Source organism: Mirounga leonina, unplaced genomic scaffold (assembly GCF_011800145.1).
Source record: "Mirounga leonina isolate KUSES-001 unplaced genomic scaffold, KU_Mleo_1.0 Mir_165, whole genome shotgun sequence".
NCBI classification, from domain to species: domain Eukaryota; kingdom Metazoa; phylum Chordata; class Mammalia; order Carnivora; family Phocidae; genus Mirounga; species Mirounga leonina.
This window is the reverse complement of record NW_023270415.1, coordinates 71,976,904-72,003,718: the sequence shown is the minus strand read 5'-3', so window position 1 is coordinate 72,003,718 and position 26,815 is coordinate 71,976,904. Positions and strand designations below refer to the sequence as shown.

The following is a 26,815-nucleotide window of genomic DNA, read 5'->3' as shown; positions in this document are numbered from 1 at the left end:
GCTGCCAAACCTCACCTTTTGTTTATAAGAAAAATGGACCCTGGGCACAAACATATTCACCCTATTATGTGTGTCTGCTCCAGAAGGATGATAAACCATTTTACACCATTTGCTTCGAAAACATGTTTTTGTCAGGAGAGCTACCATTCTGGACTCTGTCATCATGTCTTCAGTTTCCTGGAGAGAGAGCATGGAGTTCAGCAAAGGTCAGATAGACACAGGTGTGAATTCCAGTTCTGCCTCTTATTTGCTTTATGACCTTCGCTTACTTAAGCCATCTGTGAAATGGCACATGACTCAAAATGTGCTCATGAAAATTCACCAGGATAAATGGAATGCAATTAACTCATCGCCTGGCACATAGTAGATGCTCAATAAATATTACTGCCTTTCCCTACTTAAGTTTTTCCAGAATGCTTTTACCTCTGTTTTCATGGAAAAGTCACTGATTGATGAATATCAATGAATATCACATGTAGTCCATAACCTTTTTTTAAAATTTTTTTAAGTTTTTATTTAAATTCAGGTTAGTTAATATACAGTGTGATATTAATTTCAGGTATACAATACAGTGATTCAGCAGTTTCATACATCACCCAGTGCTCATCCCAACAAGTGCGTTCCTTAATCTACATCACTTATTTCACCACTCCCCCACCCTCTTCCCCTCTGGTAACCATCAGTTTGTTCTCTGCAGTTAAGAGCCTGTTTCTTGGTTTCTCCTTTCTCTCTTTTTTCCCCCTTTGCTTATTTGTTTTGTTTCTTAAATTCCACATATGAATAAAGTCATAGGGTATTTGTCTTTCTCTGACTGACTTATTTTGCTTAGAATTATACTCTCTAGTTACATGCATGTTGTGCAAGTGGCAAAATTTCATTCCTTTTTATGGCTGAGTAATATTCCATTGTATATATATGCCACCTCTTCTTTATCCATTCATCAGTTATCAAAAGAAAGGCTTCTGCACAGCAGAGGAAACAATCAACAAAACTAAAAGACAACCTACAGAATGGAAGAAGATATTTGTAAATGACATATCTGATAAAGGGTTAGTATACAAAATATATGAAGAACTTATAAAACTCAACACTCAAAAAAATAAATAATCCAATTAAAAAATGGGCAGAAGACATGAATAGACGTTATTCCAAAGGAGACATCCAGATGGCCAACAGACACATGAAAAGATGCTCAACATCACTCATCATCAGGAAAATGGAAATCAAAACTACAATGAGATATCATCTCATACATGTCAGAATGGCTAAAATCAACAACACAAGAAACAACAGATGGTGGTGAGCATGCGGAGAAAAGGGAACCCTCATGCACGGTTGGTGGGAATGCAGACTGGTACAGCCACTCCGGAAAACAGTATGGAGTTTCCTCAAAAAGTTAAAAATAGAATTACCTCTATAATCCAGCAAATGCACTGTTAGGTATTTACTCAAAGAATACAAAAATACTAATTCAAAGGGATACATGCATCCCAGTGTTTATAGCAGCATTATTTACAATAGCCAAATTATGGAAACAGCCTAAATACCCATCAACTGATGAATGATTAAAGAAGATGTGGTCTATATATACAGTGGAATATTACTCAACCACAAAAAAGAATGAAATCTTGCCATATCATTACTTTTAGCCAGCTGATCTGTGGCACAGGAAATTTTTCACGTATTTCCTATCTCTCATACTGAAATGTTCACATATAAAAACAGGTGTAAATCCTACCTGTCCTCCTGTGTTCAGGGCTATTATGACAAGACTCAAAGGAAGAAAGATCACTGAACACTGGGATGGCTGTTTCCAAGGTGTTTGTTCTCATTGCTACCTTTGCTAACTGATGGCCATGCTTACTTTATTATGTATTAAGAACAAGATGGGGAGAGACGATGGACTCTGAAAAACAAACAGGGTTCTAGAGGGGAGAGGGGTGGGAGGATGGGTTAGCCTGGTGGTGGGTATTTAGGAGGGCACATTCTGCATGGAGCACTGGGTGTTGTGCACAAACAATGAATCATGGAACACTTCATCTAAAACTAATGTTGTAATGTAAGGGGATTAACATAAGAATAAAAAATTTAAAAAAAAAAAAAAAGAACAAGATGGGTTACTGTGACACGTTTTCTAGATGGGGAATTGAAACTCACATATCAGTGGCTTCAGTGATTTAGCCAAGGTCAAACAGCTGGTAAATGTGACCGGAATGCAGATGTCAGATTCTTAGACTAGAGCATTTCCTGCTCTACCCTTCCCCACCGCCAACACACAGTGCTCCAGACTATCATTAGTCTGAGTCACTCAGAGCATGTTCTGCCCCCAAAGAGTATGGTTGACTGAATTCACCTACTGAGCCTCTCAGCCTCAGTGTTCTCAGCAAAATCTCAATCAGTGATTTATTTGATCAGTGGTTCTTAAATGCTCTTTCACAATCAAGTATCAGTAAGTTCAATTTGTGGCCATGAGATAAAATACACACATACTTATCTGCAATGTAGTGAGTTTTCATAATAATTTTATTCAAAAAACTTCCTTTTAGGAATGTCTTTTTACTTTTTTAGTGTTAAAAATGTCCTTTCTTTCATAAAGTCATGGGGATAGTGGATGGTACTTGGGTTATTTTGTTTGTTGATGGATTTTTTCATACTTCTTTGGCAAAATGCAAAATTGAACTTTATAGCAGTCCTTTGTTTTTTTTTTAACATAACTGTCCCATGGATGCCACAAATCTGGAAACTGCCAGGACCCGTAGGCCAAATACTCTCTGGCTCTGTTCCAGCCATACACTAGGGGTCTTAGAAGACACAGCTGAAGGTCTGGAGCTTCCCTTGTTGATCAGACCCCCACCAGAAGGTCTCTTGCAAAATTAGCTGCAACAAAGCAGCCAGAAGACAGGAACCACAAGTTACTAAAAATAACCCTGGGACAGCTGTGCATGCCATCAGAGTTCTGAAGATTGCATCTGAGCCCATTTGGGAAGGTTGGCAAAGTCCTGGCCATCTGATCGAGGTTGGGAGTCTCTCGTGCCAGTTCTTCTCTTTTCCCTGTCTGATATTTGTGTTTTGTATTGGGAGAGTGATTTCATTCATTCGTTACCCAAACACAATGGCTGAATCCCCCGATCTGATGAGGAAACCAGCATGGTGCTGTATAAGTTGGCAGGACAAAGGTGCCCATTGTACTGCTGGTGTCTCAGGGGGTCCTTTTCTGTGTGTGCCTCCTCTCCTCTGCCCTTGAACCCTGCTTTCCCAAGGAGAGCCTCGCACTCACAAAGCCCGTAAGTTTTTAGGACTTCAGATCTGAGATACATCTCAGAGGTCATACGGTTCCACCCGTGTAGCTGAGGAAGCCAAAAGGGAAAGTCATCTGCCCACGATCACAGACAGATGTGAGAAAACTGGGACAGGAGTCCCACTCCTCATCACAGAGGCAGGTCACACTGATGTAGTACCCTATGTGCTGGACCCCATAATAAGCCTCCACAGACATCATCTTATGGTCCTCGCAGTCAAACAATGAGGTCCCCTTCATTTACCATTTTACAGATGAGGCAACTGAGGCTCAGAAGTTAAGTAGCTGTAGGGAGTGTAGGATTTAATACTGTGCAGTGGGACTCTTTAGCTGGTGCTCTTAGCTCCTACGTTATGCTGCCTCAAGGTCTCTTTCCTTGAAAACCTGCATCATCCAGCCTCTTCCCATTCAGCACGAAAATGCACCATTTCCCTGGTGCTTTTTTCTCTGAGACTTGGTAAGAATCGTGTCCTCAAGACTGTGAATCTGCCAAACAATTGTGCCATCCTCCTTACCTATGATGTATCGAAAGTACTACCCTTACCTTAACAAGGTTAAAAATTGTACCTACTTCATAAGGTTGTTGTGAGGGTTAACTCTGTTTAATATAGGGTGCATCATAGGGGTGGTTATTAATTATCTTTGTGTGAGGGACAATGCTTGACTTAATCATAGTGCCCTATTGGCATTTTTTTTCAATGAACAAGCATATGAACTCACACATGAATAAAATGATATGTAAGACACAGTCAGCCCCTCTTCTTGAGGTGCCAGTACCCTAGTTGGGTAAGGGTCTAAAATAGAGTTGAAATAGTAGGTATCCCTGCGTGATTTATATTTTTCAGTGCTTTTATTGAGCTAAGACTGCTAAAAAGTGTTAATTCAGAAACCTGTCCTGTGAAAAAAGACATTGATGAGCAGGATTCACAGGGGAACACTGAATATGGGTGTTCAATGCCCACACTTTGCCAGGCCTGCCCACATGATGGGTGTTCATCTGAAGGCTAGTACGTGGCAGAGCCGGGATACCACCCTGTATCTGTTGAGCTCAAAGTCCAGTGTTTTTCCATGACTCCATTCCACCTCTGAGGCCTTCAAACTCTTATTTAGGATAGCCCTCCCCCAATCTCTTAGGAAGATGATAGAAGCGCATTTCAAAGGTAGGTGCTCCCCCAGCCCCAGGGTGAAGACCACTGCCCACTGCCAGCCTTTCCAAGCCTTTCAGAAGCACTTACCTGTGTGCTGACTCAGTCCTCTTCTCTCCACCTTGTTCCTTCCAGGAGCATCATTGCCTTCGCATTAAAATCCTGGGGGACTGTTACTACTGTGTTTCAGGGCTTCCTGAGCCCCGCCAGGACCACGCCCACTGCTGCGTTGAAATGGGCCTCAGCATGATCAAAACTATCAGGTAATCTGGCATCTCTTCCATAATACCCAGGCCTTCGATGTGCATGAACACAAACCACCCCATCTGTCCTTTGTGGTAGATGATGTGTGTGTTGAAAGGTGACACGCTTTGACTTATGGCACAAAAACTTCATGCCCATTAACTCTCTCATATGAACCCATGAACCTGCCAGCTTCATTATGTTCCTGGTATACCTTCCTTCCAATAATTGTCCAGCATATTTGTATTACCAGTGTCCTTGTGGGGATACAGCTGTTTTCTAAAAAGTGAGCGAACCTTAGATCCTGGGGGAGTGGAGAGTGTGATTTGACACGTGGGGGGTCAGGATATGATACAGTGACAGCTGATGAAGCCTGGGGAGGAAAGGGTGGTGACAGATGGATTGCAGACTGGAAGCAGGCAGGGCTCACAGGGCCTTCTCAGCCTTGGTAAGGATTGTACTTTAGCCTGAGGCCAACAGGAAATCATTATAGGGCCACCACCAGGGTTGGCTTCATGAACATGTGACAAGTGCTTTTGGCTTTGGTCAGTGTATCTGACAAATAGAAGCTTAATCAAGAGGGCAACAGTTATTGAGGTCAAGGATTTTGGAATTAGACTGCTTGTGGCTTTGGGACAGAAGCTCAGTGGTGTCAGAGCTCCCCCTGAGGTTCCAGATAGGAAGCTCCAAATCGAGCCTCCAGGCATTGCAACCTTCGCCAGCCACAACAAAGACAGAAGAGAGGGTACATGGGTAGAAATCTTCTCTGTGGCTTATGCCTTCATCTTATAAGGGGAGAATAATCCTGCCATTAACAGGCCAGAAAAATCTTCCAATGAACTCATGCCTTGGTTGTGTGGTCTAGTAGTTATGTTCATGATCCTTGGCTGTATCAGTCTGGTTTAAAGAGCAGTAGGAGAGCAACTCATGTACCCCACACACATCCTCCACTGAAGGCTCAGATCACCTGCTGGCTTCCAAGACCAATCCTGGAGGGGGCAGGAGGGATGTAAGCAGTTGGAGCCATGACCAACACAGTGTGCCTGACTCCTTCTACGTGCTGACAGATCCCTGACTTCATTCAAGTTTGGGGCAGAGGTCTGTTGACTTCAGGAAAGGCTGTGTAGTCCCCTAATTGAGAAAAGGATGGAAGCTCTTTCCCTAAATATGGTTTTGCTTCATCGATGTGACACTGGTCTTTTCAAGGCTTAGCCAAATATCACATTCCTGGTGGGCAGATACGTTACCCTGGCAGACCCTCAGGGCCCCACCTCTGGAACTAACCCATCACCAGGGCCCAATCAAGGTGGCACTGTGCTTTGCTATGGGGTGTATGATGAAAACCCAACCATCACCATCCCTAAGAGCAAGTAGACTGGTGGAGAAAGAGATAAGACATGCCCCCTCTTTGACGGAAATGCAGAAGTTCTCACCTTGAGGAACTGTGGAGAGAGGAGCCCACAAAGTCCAAATCACAGTTCCCTTTTGTTAAATGGAAAAGCTTGCAGATGCTTCTTAGTCGTTAATTTGGACACTTGTGAGTCTTGTCCTGAAAACTGGGGTGAATTGTAATATTTTAACTAGCTTCAAGGGAGGCAATGGGGCTGACACGCAGAAGACTTGCTGTCTTGTATGCATTCTACAACTAATTACGTGTGTGAACTTTATTCTACCAGCCAATTAGTAGGTAGATCAACCAAAAAAAAAAACCCAAACAAAACTTGTGGAGCTCTACCAAGTGTCAGATGCCGCCATGCTAGTCGCCAGAAGTCCAGTGATGAACAGGTCACAGGGCGTCATTCTCTTGCCCATGGGTGTCCATTAGGGAGATGACTTGGATTTTCTGTTTGTGAAATGAGGAAATTGGGCCAGACCAGCTCTGAAGTCTTTGCCAGTTCTGAAAATCTGTGATTTTTGGTTAACCACATCAAAATCAAGTTTAAGTAGCAAAACTTGCCACAGGCTTTCTTTTTAATTTATTTTTATTTTTTATGGTGGTATAATTGACCAAAAAAAATGGTATGTATTTAAAGTGCAGAGCATGATGATTTGATATATGGATACATTGTGGAATAATTATATAGTCGTTAATTAACACATCCATTGCCTCACATAGCGATCTTTTTCTTTCTTTCTTTCTTTTTTTTTTTTTTGTGAGAACGTTTAAGTTCTACTCTTCTGGCAAATTTCAAGTACAGCATTATTAACTATAATTGCCATGCTGTACATCAGATCCTCAGAACTTACTCATAATGAAAAGTTTGTACCCTTTGACCAGTATCACCCCATTTCCCCCACCCTCCCTTAACGCTGGCAACCACCCTTCTACTTCGTTTCTATGAATGTGACTTTTTTTGGTTTTAGTTTTGGGTTTTTTTAGATTTCACATATACAGTATTTTCTTTCTTTCTCTGCCTTTTGTCGTTTAGCATAATGCCTTCCAGGTTCATCCTTGTTGAGGCAAATGGTAGGATTTCCTTCTTTTTTAAAGCTAATTAATATTCCATCCTTATATGTGTGTATATACAGGGATTTTCTTCTTTATAAGAGCTGATTAATATTCCAATATATATATGTGTGTGTGTGTGTCTATAGATACCACATCTTCTTTAACCATTCATGTACAAACTTGCCATAGGAGTTTGTATCTTGAGCTTAGAAGAAATGCTGCAGAGATGATATTGCAGAAAAAATGAACAGTGATTATCAAAATGCTTAAGATACTTAGGACGTTATCATTTATCTCTCTGGAAGGGACCTTATTCCTCCTGACCATTTTATCCAACTTAAGGGCTCCTCTCTCGAGTTCTGGAGTAGGTCAGTGAGAGGTGAGAAGTGGATAAGTTGAAATGACTCAAGGACTTTCTCTCACCCGTTGCTTAAGGGCTGCTTTCATTCTCTTAGAATAAGACAGTTCAGTAGGATATTTTTTTAACTGCATGAATCAGAGTCTATTAATACTCAAACACTCCTTGATTATAATGTAGGTGACAGGAGGTCCAGCATTAATTCTTCCAGTTAGCAAGAAAACATGAGGCAGAGGAATACATGAGAACTCTGGAATGAGGCAACTTCAGTTGCAATGGGCTCAGACTTCTAGAGCTCCCACCCTTACAGTCAAATATTGCAGTCTGAGGAAGGATTGGCAGACAATATCTCTACCTGAGTGCATATAGAAGAGAATCCTATTTACATAACTTTATCACAATCTTAACATCACTTTCACAAGATGCGATTTTCTTCTTCAGACCCAAAGGCACTTGTTCCAACCGGGAAACTTAAGAGAAGCCATAAAGGGCGCCTGGGTGGCTCAGTTGGTTAAGCGACTGCTTTCGGCTCAGGTCATGATCCTGGAGTCCCGGGATCGAGTCCCGCGTCGGGCTCCCTGCTCAGTGAGGAGCCTGCTTCTCCCTCTGACCCTCACCCCTCTCATGTGCTCTCTCTCTCTCATTCTCTCTGTCTCAAATAAATAAATAAAATCTTTAAAAAAAGAGAGAAGCCATAAAGTCTGGAACCATATATAACATGACACTGTGTGTGTTGTCATATAATGAAAATAAGCCATTTATTTACTGGTGTGCCCAGACTTGATGGCTGCCCTGTGTATTTGTCATCAGAGATGGATCCCTATTTGAGGTATTGTCCCCACTTGGTCAGGGTCTCTCCTTGTTCTTTTTGGCATTTCCTCAAAGAGTTAGGGTCCCATGCTGGTCCACAGAGTGCAGACTGGCAGTGAGGAGCTGGTGTTTTGTTGGTGAGATGGCATCTGGATCTTGGGTCTCTAGATCTCAGGAGCTCCAGTAGTTTCTTTGTTCAGTGAGATGTACAATTTTGGCACAAATGGCAAGCCAGCACTCAAAAGGGCCCTGTACCTTAGTCACAAATGAGTCTAAATATGGGCTGGAGGTCCTCCTACAATCGTAGACAGGTGAGGACAGGTGCCAAGCTGACCCCGAGGTCAGCTGCTGCTGCGTAGAGTGCCAGCAGGACACAAGAGAGCAAGAGTCGAGGCAGAAGAACAAGCAGGACAGAAGTAGTTTCCCCTGCATTTTGTCTTCAGATGTATCTCCACAGTAGTCGTTTTGACTGAGCAATAGAGGTGTTTTCCTGGAAACAGAGACAGGAAGAATATGCCATCCTAGCTGTTAAGAATGGCAGAAGCCGTGTGTGTGTGTGTGTGTAAATGCGTGTGCATGTGTGTATGTATGTAAATGTGGTATTTATTTCTATCTGAGTGTATGTGGCATGTGTGTGCGCAGACGTGTGGTATGTGGGTGTGAGTGCATGAGTGTGTGCGTGTCTATACACATGCGTAGGCGTGTGTGTTTACACGTGTGCGTATTTGTGCAGGCGTGTGTGCATTGAGCATTTGAAGCAGGACTTTGTGATCACAATTCTAAATTCAGACAGTGAATTTAGAGTTCAGAGTTAGTGCACAGTTAGTTGATGACCTTGTGAGACAACTGTGGCTTTGTCCCTCGGGCAGTGGGTTGTCACCAACACTTAAAGTAGGGAGGCATCATTTCCCAGCTGGGGCGTGAAGAAGGTAATTGTGGACATAAGTAACTCTCTCTTCAGTTAACTCTAGAGAAGAGGAGGCAGATGCAGAAGGAAGGAAACTGGTTGGAAGATATTTTTGTAGCAATTCAGGGAAGAGATGTCAGGCCCTGAATAGAACACGAGCTACAGAGGAGAAAGGGGACGGTGATAATATTCCATCCAACCGGAGATGGTGAGAGCCTCTGTAAGAAACAATACATGATATGGACATTTAAATTAAACAAAACACTTGTCAGGATGGTGAGCTTATGTATCAGTTGACAATGCTCCAATAATTTTAGACAGGATTCCATTTTATTGAAGATAGAGTTCATTGCTAGATCTTGCTGACATGGATGTTCCCTGAATGGTGACTTCTGGGGAATGTTCTGAGGGTACGTATGGAGGGAGCCCCTGGCCTGCAATCAGCAGACCTTATCTGGTTTCTGCTTCTTCCTATCATTAGATACGTGGCTGGGGACAAGTGTGACATCACTTCTCAGAGCCTGTGTGGCCTCTTCTTTAAATGGGGATCATAAGATCCCAACTTCAGAGTGTTCTTTTGAAAATTCAAATAGATAGCAGGCACATGGTGACCATACAGATATTTAATAGAATCTTGTAGTTAGGGCTGAGTTTGGACACTGGGAAATTTGACTCAGTTAAGTTATAGAAACCTATTCCTTTCTCATGGTTTCTATTTTATTCCAGTAAAATAATGATAATAGCTAAGGTTTATTGAACACCTGCTATGCTACTTGCCGAGCACTGAGACAAGTGTTTTACATGTATTATCTCATTACGTCTTAACGACAATTCTAAGAGGTAGGCAGGGGTGGTCGGCAAAATACTGAACAACCAGTGTGGCCACAGTACAGACTAATCAGAATAGTCCAGGGCAGTTGATGAGAGCGGATGTCAGCCATTAGCAACAGGTACAAATTTTCGGGTTCATCCTGACTAACTGAAGCTCTGGAAGTTGGCCTTTCCTTTACCAATGCGGAAACTGGAACTTACAGAGTTTGTGTAATTGCACAAGATCACACAACTAGTCAGTGGCAGAACAAGGAACACCCATCTGGAGCTGTCTGAATCCAAAGCCATTGGCCTTAACCATCATGGTACCCTGCCTCTCAGCATCAGGTTTCTACGATTAACTTCTGACGCCTGAAGCCTGCCATTAATAACCGAAGGCTTAACACACAGCTCAGGAGATCCTCCATACATCCGTAAAAAATTAGCAGAACCAATAATGAGGGGGAGGGAAAGTCAATAAACATCTGAGAAGAACAAGATAATAAGTTGTAATCAAGCCTCATAGTAAATCCATCCCATCAAAAATACTTGATTTTAGAAACATGACATTAGCTGGATGAATGGAAAAAAAAAAAGTAATTGAGTGTAACTTTATTTCTAATGAAGCATTTAATACCATCTCATGCATATCTGTTCATAAAATTTAATTAATTAAAATCGGCTTAGATAATAGTTCCATTAAATAGATTGAGAAGTGGCTCCGGGTGGCTCCTCTTCACATGCCCTGGGTCTATTTTGGGGAGGCTTGATAGCTGAGAAGACAGTGGAGTTAAGGTGGGCTGTTACATGCAGGATCTTTATTAATGATTTCAAAAGGCGTCCTTGATGAATCTTAATGAAAATTGCAGAGCCTGGTCTTTTCAGTGCAGTTGCTAAAAAGTCATAGAATGACACCAGAATGCCAAGCAGGAACTGGCTGTTCCCCAACAGTTAATTGGAGCAAAGATCTTAATCCTTGTGGCCGGGTTCCCCTGCCAAGCAACATAGCAGGACAAGGGATGAAACACAGGAGATTCTGCTGCCCTCATTTGAGGCAAGAATGCCCAAGCCCCCTCTTGGTGTCTCCTACTCTTTCTCTCTCTCTCTCTTTCTTGTATTTCTTTTTTGCTCTGTTTCTCCACTCCCCCACTGTTCCCCCTCTTTTCCTTTCTTTCTTCCTTCCTTCCTCCTTTTTCCCTCCCCCACCAATCACTGTTTATCTCTCATCCTGTCCCCCTAAAAGCCCCCCCTTTCTTATTCATTGTTCTGAAATGCCATTCACTATAGGATCCATAAAGTACCCCCTCCTCTTAAAGATACAGCAGTCAGAGTGGTCTTCAGTCCATGAACAGGATTTTTTTTTTTTTTTGCAAAATTATTTATAATGGTGAAGATTGAATCTATCTAGTAATGATAGTTGATAAAGCTATTTTTAAGTGAAGGCTCACCATGTGCCGGCCACTAGACTAGAGTTCCTGGCTCACCTCACCTAAACTTTGTGAGGATACTCCTGTTACTTCCCCCACTCTTCAGAGAAGGAACCTGAAGCTTTGACAGGAGAAATAACTTCTGACCAGTGACATACAGCTTGAAAGTGGCAGAGAAAGAACTTAAGCTGGTTCACTGGACTCTGTAAATGTCCAAAGGCAAAGAATTACTTAAATAAATTTTGGCATACTACAAAATAGGAAAATGGGGAACTATGAAGCATCATGGTTTACGTTAATATTCAGTGGCACATGAAGATGGTTGTGAGTTTAAAGAAGTATGCTTTATGGAGTACACACACAAACACATATCTGGGTAACCTCAGTTTTTTAAAAATCTATTTTAGCAAAAAAAGAGAAGGACATAAATCTCTGTGACGGAAAATGGATGGCCAGATTGTTTCTCTCACTAGGTCCGCACTGTTTTGGAACAGGAATGCAACATTAGATCTTTCCATTACTTTCCACCCGAGAAACAAGAGTCTGATGCTGAAGGGAGTGCAGGCAGCAGTTAAGTCAAGCAGAGCACTCAACTTGGAGCCTGGCGCAGTGAGGACCGATGGGGCCATTACTTACTGACCTTGACTGAATAACTTAGCCTCTCTCTTGCTCAGGCTTTCTTAGCTGTGCACTGGAGTAAACCCTCCTCATGGAGCTCTATGAATACGGACGCTGACTTCCTGACTTGTCCATTTGGTTTACTGCTTATATTTGCAGAGGTCTTCAAGAAACTCTTGTTGAATGAATGAGCGAGTGAATGAACTCTAGTGGCATTGGATGGTTGTGAGGATGCAATGAGATTATGAACATAAAAGGCCTGACACAGAAAAGGTAATAGAGTGGGTGCCTGGGTGGCTCAGTCAGTTAAGCATCTGCCTTCAGCTCAGGTCATGATCCCGGCCGGAGTCCTGGGATTGAGCCTCGCATCGGGCTCCCTGCTCAGCGGGGAGTCTGCTTCTCCCTCTGACCCTACCCACGCTCGTGCTCTCTCTCTTTCTTTCTCTCTCACTCTTCTCTCAAATAAATAAATAAAATCTTAAAAAAAAAAAAAAGGTAATAGACTCACCCCAATTGTCTTCGAGCCTCAATTCCCGCATCTGTAAAACGGAAGCTTATAACCCTTATAGAGATTCTGTACCTCTCAGAATCACTGTAGGCATCAAAAGGAAGCACTTTGTGAAATTGCAACTTCTATGCTAGGATAAGACATGGTGGCTTTCGAACATTTTAAGAAGTCTGATGCCTTTGGAATTAATTGGTAGAGACTGTCATCGGCCTATTGGGCAGAGCCAGATCAGACCCCAGTGGTCCATATACCCTTGAGCATGGCTTCTTGGGTTTAGGCTCATACATCTGGGTTGAAATTCCAGCTGTTTCACCTGCAGCTGTGTGACCTAAAGAAAGGAACCGCTTGAGACTCAGTTTCCTCATTTGGAAAATGGTGTGGATGATAATAATACACAGGGTCATTGTAAAGATAAGGTGTGACACAGTGATCGTAGATGACCTCCATAACTAACTCTCTCACCTTTCCTTTTTTCCAGAATGTTCAAGGGCACTGTTTCTTCCAGGTAGCTGAGGACGACCCATGTTTTTATTAAATTATAAATTAGTTCTTCCTTTTGGAGCCAATTTATGCCTAGGAACTGCCTACCAGGTGTATGAAATGGGTTTGGTTGCAGATAGAGTGATTGCAGGCACAGTTTAAGCAGGAAAAGTTTGTGTGATCAATTTATAATTTTTTTATCCAATTCAACATGTGTAGTTGTAAGTTGTTATTACTAACAAAAAATAGTATTTGTTATTATTTTTGCATGTTCACATACACCAGGTTAAGTGCTTTATATACATGGGTTTATAAAGCATCCTAACAGTTCTGCAAAGGACCCGTTCTCTTTCCCATTGTACCTTAAAGAGCAGGACTTGGAACCTAATGCACGTAGCCCACGGGCCAGGAAGTGGGGGAACTTAACTTCACATCCTGGTTTGCTTCAATGCACACTCTGCCCCTTGGTGGTGTTGAGAGTGATTTGCATTGAGGAGCTGATACCATTCCCACTGACAGAGGAGATGGGGGAATGAATATATGTGTTTGTTCTAGCTCCCACAGCCAGCGAGGGATAGAGCCAACACTGGAACTCCGGTTTCTGCCCCCAAAGCTGAGGAGTTGGGTATCCTTCCTCCCACAGTACCAACTGTTCCAGTACTGAAGTTGGTCTCTTTTTTTTTTTTTTAAGAGAGAGAGAGAGAGAGCACAGGAGGAGGGAGGGGCGTGAGGGGAGTTGGACAGAGGGAGAGGATGAGAGAGAATTTTAAGGAGGTTCCACACTCAGGGGGGAGCCCCACAGAGGGCTTGATCTCACGACCCTGAGATCATGATCTGAGCCGAAATCAAGAGTCGGACACTTAACCAGCTGAGCCACCAACGCACCACTGAAGTTGGTCTTTTTATTCATCCATTCATTTAATAGTAGAGAGAGTCTGATTTACAGATCAGTGATGGCTACTAGATTATGCTTCCTATCATTCCTCCAGCACCTTCTACAGATTGATTAATTGGCTAAAAAAAAATTTTGAAGCATTGAAATCAAGAGAAAAATTCTCAGGGTTTTCATGTTTTACCATTTATCAAGCACTCTCCTCTTTAATGGTTCAAATAAAAGAAACAACATCTTCAATTTTTTTGCAAGTTGATTGTTGTGTTATTGGTCCCCAGCTTGACATACAACTGCAAAAACTAATAATAATTAATGCTTTCTTTACTTAAAAGAAATCTTAGATGGAAGCCTGCCATGAGAAACAGATGAGAGCAAAGCTGCCTTATTTGAAGGGGGAAGATGCAGCAGGTTCAAAGACACCTCTGTGGTTTCCTGGGACTCTTAGAAGCGTCCTGGGACAACATGAGGCCATAGAGCAAGAAAGCCTTTGAGCTTTGTCCATTAATTCAGTAAATACTTTTGAGCGCTGACTGTACCTACGCGCTCAGCGTTGTGCTACGGTCTGGGCATGTGGAAATAAAAGATAGTAAGTACCCCTGTCCTCCAGAGGCTCAGAGTTTGTGGAGAGGAAAGAGAGAGTACACATATGTAGAATGCAAGTGATCTCTAGTCATATTCTCTTTATTTGTGGCTGATGAGGCACAGCAAAGCATCCCTAGGGCTCTGCCTTGGAAGAAGTGAACAAGACTTGTAACGCAGAGCAGAATTCCTTCATTTTAGCTTCAAGGATGCTCACAGGTCCTCCCCTCCAGAGCTGATCTTGAAACGCATGGTGTGTGTTTGCAGTTCTGTACAACCATCGGGTCGCCTTTCCAAGGAGGATCAATACCTGTAAATTATTCATTACTTTTACACTGTTTATTCCTATCTTTCATTTAAGTCAAATCCCAGACATAACAGAAAGAAGGAAAAAAAAACAGTGCAATAAGGAAATTTTGTCTTACTATGATTTTTGTTTTGCAGAAGAAAATAAAAAATCTAAATGCCTTTTCATTAAGAGGTTCCAGTGCATTCCCTGTACCGTGTTAATTACCTCATGGCATGAGCACAGTGTGCTATTCAATAGTCTCTCACAATTAGTTGGCAAAGCATCTTAACATCCATTACCTCCTTTGGGACTCACAAAGGCTCCATGAGTGAGGCAATCTGCGAGAGCTTTATTTTACAGCTCTTGAAACTCAGGGTCAGACCAAGCTATTTGCCCAAGATCCCATGCCATAGACAGTACCTATGTTACAAAGAGGGTGAGGGGTAAAGACACACAATCCCAGTTTGGTCCTAGAATCCTGCTTGCCAGCTATGTGACCACAAGCTTTTACTTCCTTTTACTTCTCGGCTGCAGTTCCTTCAGATGTGATGAGCAACCAAGTCATCCTTCGCCTGTGCCAGACGCTTTCTCAACTCTCCGTTCATCTGTTCACTTAATCCTGACAGTGCTATTATTATTTGCATTTTATAGATGGAAGTTAAGTAATTTGCTGAAGGTCATAGAGCTAGGAAGGGGCAGAGCAAGATGTACACTCGGGTAGTCTGGCACTAGAGTCCATATTAAGCCCTACACTGTAGGGGTAATGGGAAGAAGGTAGATTGGGACTGATGATTGTACCAGTCAGCATGGTCCTGGTTATGCTGAAGTAACAAACATCGTCCCAAATCTCAGTGGCTTAAAACAGAAAAGAGTGGGGCGCCTGGGTGGCTCAGATGGTTAAGCGTCTGCCTTTGGCTCAGGTCATGATCCCAGGGTCCTGGGATAGAGTCCCACATCAGGCTCCCTGCTAGGCGGGGAGCCTGCTTCTCCCTCTGCCTCTGCCTCTGCCTCTCTCTCTCTCTCTCTCTCTGACTCTCATGAATAATAATAATAAAAAAAAACAGAAAAGAGTTATTTTTCACTCATATTTCCTGTCCCAACCCTATGATAGGTTTGGGGGGAGTGGCAAGGTACCACTAGACATCGTCCTCATTCAAGAACCCCAATTTCAAACTCTCTCCCAAGTGTCCTTGAGTGACAATTGACACAGAAGGAAGGGGGAGAAAGAGAGAGAGAGTGTGTGATTTTTCAGGCTCTTAAAGCTTCTGCCCAGAAGCAAATCATACATGTCACTTTGTTCACATTTTATTGGCCAAGACAACATGAAATATACAGGAGAGTGCAACCTTGCCACGTGCTTGGTATTGTAGTACTTGACCCAGCCAGCTGACAACAGAGATGACCTCTCCCAGCGACCTGCCCCACACACATTCACTGGGTGACTGTGTCAGAGCTGAAATGTTCCTCTCAGCTGCTGGATGCTATTTCTCCTCTTGCCTTGTTAAAATTTTCCACATTGAATAGAAGAGGAATGGTGATTAAAAAAAAAAAAAATTTCCACATGGCTTCTACTATTTGCTTCATTAGTGGATGAAGGGTACTATATAATTTTAACATAAAAGTTAAAACATTGGCCCAGAAACTAGAATCTTCACCAGGGACAAGAATTCTTTCTTTAGCCACAGACATTCTCCCATGACTGCCTTCCTAGTATCTGATTTATTTCAATATTTCTATATTTTCAACCCACTGCAATTTTGCTTTCTTATTTAAATAACTTTGTATTATCTTACCACTTGTGAGGAACAGTGAAGACAGAGATTTGCATTTTGTACATGGAATCATTCATTCATTTATTCTTTCAAATAAAGCCTGGGGGAGAGGGGTCATGTTTTTAAGCCCAACTATTGACAAGGCTTGAATCTCCACGCATGATTTCAAGGGTTGACTGTATTATGTTCTGCCATTTGAATTTCTTTATGAAAACAACATCATTTAACTCAAACTAAAATTGTTTGAACTGCTCTGAAAGTGAAGAAGGGATGTGGGTGCCTGCAGAAACATTCCAACAGTAGAAGTCCTTTCTTTCTTCAAGAAGCTTCCTCCATGCTTACAATCTGGCATGGACCCTGTGAAGTCAATGAGGGCAACCCATATATCAAATTTGGGTAAAGATTTTTAAAGAGCTATAAATGGAGGTTTTAACATTTTCTTCCTACATGCCATGGACGAACCTGCTCAGCCCTGGGACGCGAGCACTCTGCTCTGGAGTCCACTGCTCTCGGGGTAGGAGGTCAGCAAAGAGTCTTCAATGAGGGAGTGATGGAGTGACGAGGTCACATTTGTGTTTGTGATAGCCTGGCAGAACATGGGCTGGAAGAAGTTCAGCCTGGAGCAGGGCCCCCAGACTGAAACCTGCTGAACTGGAGTGTTGATGGAGAGAGAAGGAAACAGAATGAAAATGAAAATACTTGTCTTGGAAATGGAGTATGCCATGGAGGGCAGAATCTATAGTCAATCCCAGGTTTATGCACTAGCGGACATAGAAAGATGTTGATGCCATTCTCTGAGACAGGTTGTATAGCATGAGCAGGTTTGGGGAGAAGGGTGATAAGGACACTTAAAATTTCAGGTAGAAGGGTAGGGGAGCTCAGGGGAGCAAGAAATTCCTTCCTGTTACCAGAAAAAATCTAAGAAGGCTTCATGGAATAGGTGGCATATGAACAGGCAGGAGTTGAACTTATGGAGTTGGGAAGAACTGGGCTGCCACCAAAGCCAGGAGTATCCACTCTGGCCTTATGCATGTGTCTCCATTTCACCTATGTCAACAGGTATGTGAGGTCAAGGACGAAGCATGATGTGGACATGCGGATTGGAATCCACTCGGGCTCAGTGCTGTGTGGGGTGTTGGGCCTGCGGAAGTGGCAGTTTGATGTCTGGTCCTGGGATGTGGACATTGCAAACAAACTCGAGTCTGGAGGAATCCCTGGGTAAGTCAAAGCAAAGCCGTCTTCTTGTTTAACCCTCGTCGTTTTGCTCACTTTGTGACAGTTGGTTTCCTTTGTGCAGAATTCAGAGGTATTGATCTATAAGAAGCAGTGTTTAGGAGGAGACAGGACATTAAAATGTCATACAAATATTGGCCTCAAAAGTCTAGTGAAATTCATCACAGGCAGTGAAGATGGTGGGATGGCAGGCAGGTGTTCAAGACCCAGCCCTGCAAAACATTGGTTTCCAGACTTGACTCCCATTCGAATCAACAGAGGAACATTTTAAAACCACTGGTGTCCAGACCCATGTCAGTACATATAAAGCAGAATCTGTGCAGAGTCTATGACTTCTTAAAGCAATTCTCATGGGCAGTCAGGGGTAAGACCTCCTGACCTTCTATATGACCTTACCTACCTTGAAAACTCAGCTCTCTGAATTTGGCTGGCAAGACCAGTGGGTATAGAATCCCCAGTGGTACTAGTGGCCTGGAAGGGTTCACTGAACCCTGAAAAGTAGTAGTGAGATTCTGCTTATGCAGATTGGGCCTAATAAGATTTTGGATATATGTGAACCAGTAAGTTGTACTGAGTTCTTGCACATACTTCTCTCTAACAGATGATAAATATTAGATGATAGATGATAGATGATAGACAGATAGATGATAGATAGATAGACCAAGAGGCAGACAGAAAGCTTAGATAGACAGAACGTGTACACATACTCCTTTCCCTACGCCTCATCCCCAACCCTACCTTTGGAGTCAGAGTTCTCTGGTGTCTGCCATCATTCCTTGTTAATTATATTTAATATCAGGTAATACAGTATCATGGGAAATAAACTGTAGGAGGTGATATCAGAGAAACTAGGATTTCCACTCTGCCCCGTACTAAGCTCTGTTACCTTAGCAAGTCATGTAAAACACACATAGCACCTGGCATGTGATTTTAGCACAGACTTGGCTTTAGTTGCTATGTCTGCATGATCTGAGGCCAATACTTAACTTCTCTGAGTCTCACTATAAAAAGAGAGATGATAATACTGATATGGTACCTTGTGATTTTATGTCCCTTCTCCATGAGGGTTTGTTTTCTCATCTGCCAAATGGGCACAGTCCACCTCACAGATTTTGTCTGAGGCTATGTCGGGCAGTGGGTGTGAAGCGCTTTGTAAACCATGCAGTGATGTCCGTCCACCCTTTTAAGGGAGCCCTCACTGTCTTTAATGGTCACCACTCCTTGCCATGCAGGCTTGGAACTAAGATAAGCCTAACATGTCACCACTGGGTTTCTCAAATCCTTACATTCTCTGGGATTTTCCTACAATAACTACCTGCTGGATTCAAACAAACCAGACAGCTAATCCCATCTATGTATATGTCTTAAAAGCGTAGCTGCATGAAGAGTTGCCGTATGCTTGGTAAATTCCCTTTGCAAACCTCAGAACACAGCTTTGTGGGTGTGTGACATAATTTTTGGTCTTCTGGAGGCCAGTTGAACTAATGTTCTCAGTCACACCAAGAAACACAGGAGTGACTGAGTTTAAATCTGATGATGTATTTGAATGGTGGATTTACTACTTACCAGTTATAGAGGCTGGGGCAAGTTGCTGAATCTTCCTGCCTGGTTTCTTCACCGTAAAGTTGGGCTGAGAATGCTTTCGATCTCAAGAACTTGGCTTCCAATAAGATAGTACTTAGTCTTCTGTACATTATGCAGGTCTGCTGAGGCGTAGGATGTTGCCCATTTCCAGAAATGTAGTAAAACCAAGACGTGTCTCCAAATCCTCCATGGTTTGAAATTGTTGGGTTTTATTTGCTTTTTAAATGTCTACTTCCTTTTCCTGTCCATCAAGACATATAGGAATAAACTCAGCTTACTTTTCCTTTCAGTGAGAATTAGCCCCCAATTCCAAACATGTATTGAGTACCTACCACGCACTCACAAGTCAGCTAACCACCATCAATATGTTACATCGTTTGATCTTATGACACTCCACATAGTAAATACAGACATACCTTAGAGATATTGTAGGTTCAGTTCCAGACCCTCCACAATAAAGTGCAAATTGCAATAAAACGAGTCAAATGAATATTTTGGTTTTCTAGAGCCTATCACAGCTATGTTTACACTCTACTGTAGTCTCTTAAGTGTGCAGTACCATTATGTTTTAAGAAACAATGTGCACTAAAAAATGTCAACCATCATCTGAGCTTTCAGCAAGTCCTAATTACTGATCACAGATCAGCATCACAAATCCAGTAATAATGAAACTGGTTGAAATATCGTGAGAATTATCGAAATGTGACACAGAGAACCGATGTGAGGAGATGCTGTTGGAGAAATGACGCTGATAAATTTGCTCAATGCAGGGTTGCCCCAGACCTTCAACTGGCAAAAGATGAAATATCTGCAAAGCGCAGTAAAGCAAAGAGTACTGAAAGCAGGTGTACCAGTCTTAGGTTTCTTGTGTTCATAAGGAAACTGAGGCTCAAAGATATTAAAGATGTCACATAAAAACAGCTTGTAAGTGCCTCACTATGCATCACTGCTAAATCACTATACTCTCTAATGTATCTAACTTGCTCATGACTGTCTTCTTATTGTGACTGTCCGGGCCTCCACTGTATCCCCAGAGGCTAGCACGATGCATAGAATAGAAGAAGAGAGAGGTGTACAACTCCATGGCATAGTGGTTAGTACCCTGACCCTGAGGTCATGCAGAATTGGATGAAAATCCTTTCTCTGCCATGGACACCGGCCATGTGTTCCCAAACAAGCAGGGATTCTCAAATTTTGGCATGCATCTGAATCACCTGAGGGCTTGTTAACCCATAGGTAGCTGGGCCCCACCCTTGGGGTTTCTGATCCATATGTCTGGAGAGATCTAAGAATAGGCCTTCCTAACAAGGTCACAGGTGATATTGATGCTGCTGGCCTTGGTACCACACTTTGTGGACCACTGTTCCTGAGCTTCTGTTAAATGATATAATGCATATAAAGTCCCTTGTCCTGTGCTCAGGACATATTCACTGTGGTCACGGCTGTCATGGCGGCCATATGATACAGTGTAGGGTCTTGAAAAGACTCTGAAAATGCAAGTCCTTGTCTCAATCCTGCACCGTCATCTTCCACTGATAGAACCTCAGGCCAGTTACTTACTCATTATCTCCGGGCCAATCTCACCATCTGCAAAAGGAGGTGAAGAAATGCCTGTCCCCGAAAGTGGCTGGGAAGAATGGAAATTATATGAGATGATCCACAGAGCCAAGCATCTAGTAATACCTTTGGCTACAAAATAACATTTATGCAAAATAAGTGTCACCCAACTGTTACATCTTATTTACTATCATAACTGTTATTATTATATGCTGGCATTTGAAATTACCAGAAAATGTTGACCCAAAATTCCATATATGAGAATATTGTCTGAGGCTGGATTCATTTCTTTAGGGGGAAATGTAATTACCACACTGTCATCTGCAAATGCCTCACTCCGAAGCTCAAGGCACTAGCAAGGATGAAAATGAATATCTGAAGCCCAGTTTCTATCAAAACATTTAAGTGTATATTGATTAGAACTTCAGCAGAACAATCAGCAATAAATGAAAGTGAGGATGTCTTCCACCGTGGAAAACATAGTATTGATTTAGTATATGTAAATATTAGTCTGCCTGAGCACTGACAGCAGAATAATAAAATGTAGAATCCATATAAAATATCAGATGAGGTTGATACTTAACTTATTTAAAATCAACCATCGGACTTAACAAAACCCTTCCAAGAGTTTTGTTTTGCCTGGGAGAAAAAGACAGTTTTCTAGACCCTAGCTCTGGACTTGATCTAAGAAAGAAGACTGGCGCATCCATTTCATAGAAGGTCAATGACTTTTCTATTTCTCTAGGTTAACATGATTGAGTTCCCAGGTATTAACAAAATTCATCATGAGAATAATTTGCACTTACACACAGTTCTCACATTTCTCAAGAAAGCTCAATCACATGCTTTTATTTTTAATATCTTGTCTTGCTTTTGAAATTGATGACTATGTATGATCATACTTGTTTGGAAAACATGGAGAATGTATCTTAAATGATCAGGAATTCCTTTTTTTTTAGTTTCTGTTTCTTTCTGTGTCCTTTGCAGTGAGTTATTCTCCGTAAGCAGGAGCTTAGCAGGATGGGTAAAAAGGGTAATGGGGAAGTAGAGATAGTACTAAAAGTACAATTCATTTGGAAATGCTCCTTTTTAAAAAATTTTATTGTTTCCTTCTTTGGATATATTTTTTCTACAATTGCAAAAGCCAAGCAAAATACTAAGCATCTCCCTTATTCATCCATTCATTCATTCAGAAGAGCGGTAAAGTCAGCCCAAGGAAGATGACTTTTGAGCTGAACTGGGGAGTAAGAAATTGTCCTGTAGAAAACATGGGGTGAGCATTCCAGGCAAAGAGCATGGCTTGTTCTGAGTTTAATAGGCATGAAATGGTACCTTGGCTTTAAAGAAATGCCAATTACTTGATTAGCTGGAGAAAGCATAGGGTACAGGAGGGGAGCAGTGTCAGGGAATGAGTTTTATTTTTTTTAAGTTTTATATTTTCTTTTTTTTTTAAGATTTTATTTATTTATTTGACAGAGCGAGACATAGTGAGAGAAGGAACACAAGCAGGGGGAGTGGGAGAGGGAGAAGCAGGCTTCCCGCCAAGCAGGAGCCCGATGCGGGGCTCGATCCCAGGACCCTGGGATCATGACCTGAGCCGAAGGCAGACGCTTAACAACTGAGCCACCCAGGCGCCCCCAGAGAATGAGTTTTAAAGTGGTAGAGCCCAGAAAAGCGGGGCTCAGAAGCCTTCTTCAGAGCTTAGGTTGTATCCTGTAAGCCTTGTGGAGGCATGGAATAGACAACAGTATTATCACAGTGGCATTTTTGAGAATATTGCTAATAATTTAAGCATGTGCTTTTATAGTATGTTCAGTGTACCGTGCACACTGTCTTTACACAAATCAGCTTTGGAATACAATGACCTTAGGAGATGGGTACTTTTATTTTCCCATATTTAACGTAAGAAAACAGACTTACTGAAAGTTTAAGTAGTTTGCCCAAGATCTCTCAGCTAGCAAGTGGTAACGCTAGGATTTCAATCCAGGCAATCTGGCCAAACAGTCCATGCTCATCATCACGATACTAATCTACCCAGACCACAATACAACACAATAAGTAATCTGATTGAATTAGACAGTTAAGAGAACAGAAAAATTCTTCCCCAAAGGATTTACCATGTGAAGTTTCCACAATTCAGGTCTGATCCTTAAGGCTCTTGATGTCATCTGTTGTTTTGCTAAAACAAATATAAAAACAACAATTTGGATCATGAGCTGTGATGCAGTGGTGATGCAGGAATGAGCACTTACCTTGTGAGTGAGCCTAGCCAGCCACCTGCCTACCTGTGTTCACTTCTCTGTTCCCTGCTCCTTGCCATATACACCTTCTAGAAGAAATTGCATCTTAGAGTAGTTTTCCTAAAGGACCCGCCATGCAGCCCTGTGAACTCCTAAGACCTGCCTTTATTTTTAAGAAGATTATAGACAAGTTGAAGAATCCAGGCACAAATATATGAAAATTAAAATGAGGAGAAAAGAAAAGTCCCAAGACACTAAGGGAACTGCTGTGGTTGCATGGTGATTTGGACAATAATTACTTTTGGGTTCAGAAACATTTATGGAACTTGTTTTTCCAATACAGTCAACAATACCAAAAAAATCACTGATTCTTGAAGGTTGCTGGGATCAGGCTGACAGTCATAGGAAAAGTCAAAAGAGGTGTTTAGATATGGCTCAGCAAGGCTGGAATTTATGAGGCTGCAATGTCCCTTGGGGTGAAGTCAGCAATACGCTGCTCACTGATTTATATCTGTACTTCTGTTTTCTTTTATTTTTTCTGCTTTTTCAGGGGAGCGCGTATTGTCCTTGAAAATATGTCTTCACGGTACCCGTGTGTAGCCCTGATGTTGGCTTTGCACAGGACGGCAAACAGCAATGGTTTTTGCAGGCCACCTTGGGAGTGTATAATGACCTATGCTTTGTGCCCACAGGAGGATTCACATTTCCAAAGCCACGCTGGACTGCCTCAACGGTGACTATAACGTAGAAGAGGGTCATGGTAAAGAGAGAAACGAATTCTTGAGGAAGCATAATATAGAGACCTATTTGATTAAGCAGCCTGAGGAGAGTCTGCTGTCGTTGCCTGAAGACATTGTCAAGGAATCCGTGAGCTCCTCAGACGGGAGAAACAGTGGGGCGACATTCACAGAAGGATCCTGGAGCCCCGAACTACCCTTTGATAACATAGTGGGGAAACAGAACGTAAGTCCTGGCTTCCTTCTTCTGGTTAGCCAAGAATGCATGCTCGAGTGCACCCCCAGCCCAGACTCCTCAGAGAAAACCGATTCATCTTTAACCTTTTCTCTGCAGAGCACCATAATTGCAAATGATTAAACATCTCTCCTCAGGACAGATTTAACCTATGTATGCAATTTCAGGAAATACCAGAAATATCAGAGGGTTCCCAACACCCTCTCTCTTTTTTTTGATCTAGCTGAAAATAAACATCATGTGAAGGTGGATTATAATCCCCTCCCTCCCCCCGCCCGCAAAATTACTCATGTTGGAGAACCTGACATGACTAAACTAGCAACAAAAGTAGAAGATAGAAGTCCATGAGAATGTCATTTCTTAGGGAGCTGGCAGGCCAGGAGTTCTGAGTTGCCCTCTGAAATTTAAAATCAGGAGGGCACTGTTGATCTGGGAATATAAAAGCAGCACCGAGTGAGGCCAAGGGTGAGTATGAGCGCTTTAGGAGGAGCCTGCAATTTCAAAGCCACCCACATAGTTCTATTCCTATTTAGTGTGAATTTGCATCTTAAATGAGGGATAGGGCTACAGAGTCAGTACATAGATATAAATCACCAATAATCAAATTATTTTAAAAAATTATTTTTTCCAAATCCCAGAATCACTCTGAATCCAATGAGATGCTCCGACTCCGAGATATACTGGAGAAGTGAGGCTGATCAGGGAGAGAACCAGAGGGATTCAGAGATGCTCTTGTCCCCAGCGTGCTTGTCCAGAGCACGGGCAAAATCACCTGCTCTCCTAGGAGTTTACTTTTAATCCTTTAGGCCAAGTACAGATAGTCGAATTCATGTAAATTCATGGTGTAACTCCAACATACCTTTTTAAAGAAACAAACAGAAGTCAGTATATAAGACTTAGAATCAGTTTCCGACAGGCTCCTGAGCCAAGCAAAAGCTGAAAGCAGTGTGAAGAGTGTTGTAGCTTTATGAGGACATAAATGGGTAATTGTCCTCATCCGTGGACCTGAACTTTTCTCATTAACTTGCAGATAAGAAAATCTATCTGCTTAAAGTCATTTAAAAATGGAGCAGGTTAAAATGGTGAAAGCCTTCCCTCTTTATTCTGCACTTGAAAGATGGATGTGGGGTGCCCCAAACCAGGTTAACCTGTTTCTTTCCAGTTCTTTGTGAAGAAGCTATGGAACAATCCATGAATCAGATTCCAATGGGGAAGGATGTAGGTCCAGCTAAGCCCACATGCCTTGTAAGAGTTTTACCGTTAGGTCTTCACTTGTCTTTTGTGAGTGTTTAATTTGCCCCCAGATTATATGTCCACACAAGTCATCACTGATTTCAGTGTCTACTTTTTTCCATCCTTGGATTGGTATGCATGGTACAGTTTGATGTTACATAAAATAACAGTCTTGTACATTTGCTGCAGTGGATGCATGGCCAACTGACAGTGTCCTCCCGGCTCCCTCTGCCTGTTGTTAGCTTGAGCCTGAATGCCGATTATTGAGAGGAGATGCGTGCCTCACCCTGGGTACCTCAGTAACTGCATAAAATTCTCTCTTTGTTTTAGTGTTTCTGTTTTTCCTTTTTGGTCTTTCCATTTGAAAAATTTCCTATTTAAGGTCATTGTAGAAATTGGGAAAATTCCTAATTGTTCTCACCTCAGTTGTACCCAACCTTGCCACTAATAGTTTAGAACCAAGAAGAGAGAGGTGGAGATGCTTGGTTTTATTTCATGATTGAGCCATCTGGCAAAATTGTATAGGGCGAGTGGAAATATTTTCTTTGCTGATTTCCTAAAGATATTTTCTGGTGTCATGAAATAGTTGGGATGACATATCATTATCAAAGACTATTAATCTCGGTGTTTAACCATTTCTTGTGATGCCTGAGTTTTACCTGGATACCACCCATCTGCGCCATGTTCAGCATGCATAATCTCAATTCATTTTAATGCCATCAGACCTACAAGCCAGTGAATGTGTATTGATATTCATAAATAACCAAGTGGAAATGACTGAATTGATGGAAATGCCCACAAGCTCTCAGAGTTTGTACTTAGGCTTAGCTCTAGAAGTCAGTGAGTCATGTGTGTGATTCAGAGATAGGACGTGCACCTGGAAGAAATCAGGAGTGATCTGGCTAAGCCCACGCTCTGCCAGACACCCAGTTAGTTCCACAGACAGTCCAGACCATCTGAGTGTTTGCATAACACAAATAAAACATACTAATGCTTCACTGGGGGGTGGGGTGGTTTCCAACTAAATTGGCCAGATGTTTTAGAGTCTATTAATTCATAACATGTGCTTAGAAATCGTGTTAATGATATCAGTATGCTGAACCCTAATCTGTGTTATGTAGACAGCAGATGTTCAGATAGTTACATTCTCATGTATTCATTCATTCATTTGATAAAGATAAATCTATTATATGCCAAGTACTGCTAGGAATAAAAGATAAGGGGAGACAGAGGAAAGAGACACTCTAGAGGTAAAGTCAGACAGTGGTTTATATGCATCGTGAAGACAGGAATTATGTATTTCACTTACCCACTGTTTAGCCTGCAATTAGAACACTACCTGGTAAATAGAAGGGCTTGATTACAGTTTGTTGAATGAATGAATGAATGAGTGAGTGAATGAATGAATGAA

General features: G+C 42.1%; 1 protein-coding gene across 1 annotated transcript in view; it reads left to right on the top strand.

Annotated features, from left to right (window-relative positions):
• Positions 1-26,815, top strand: part of ADCY8 (adenylate cyclase 8) — a 226,090-nt gene that overhangs the window by 98,478 nt on the left and 100,797 nt on the right. The window contains exons 5-7 of the mRNA XM_035011958.1: positions 4,579-4,706; positions 17,645-17,803; positions 23,892-24,162. Coding sequence (XP_034867849.1) covers positions 4,579-4,706; positions 17,645-17,803; positions 23,892-24,162 — 558 coding nt within the window. The remainder of the gene's footprint in view (positions 1-4,578; positions 4,707-17,644; positions 17,804-23,891; positions 24,163-26,815) is intronic.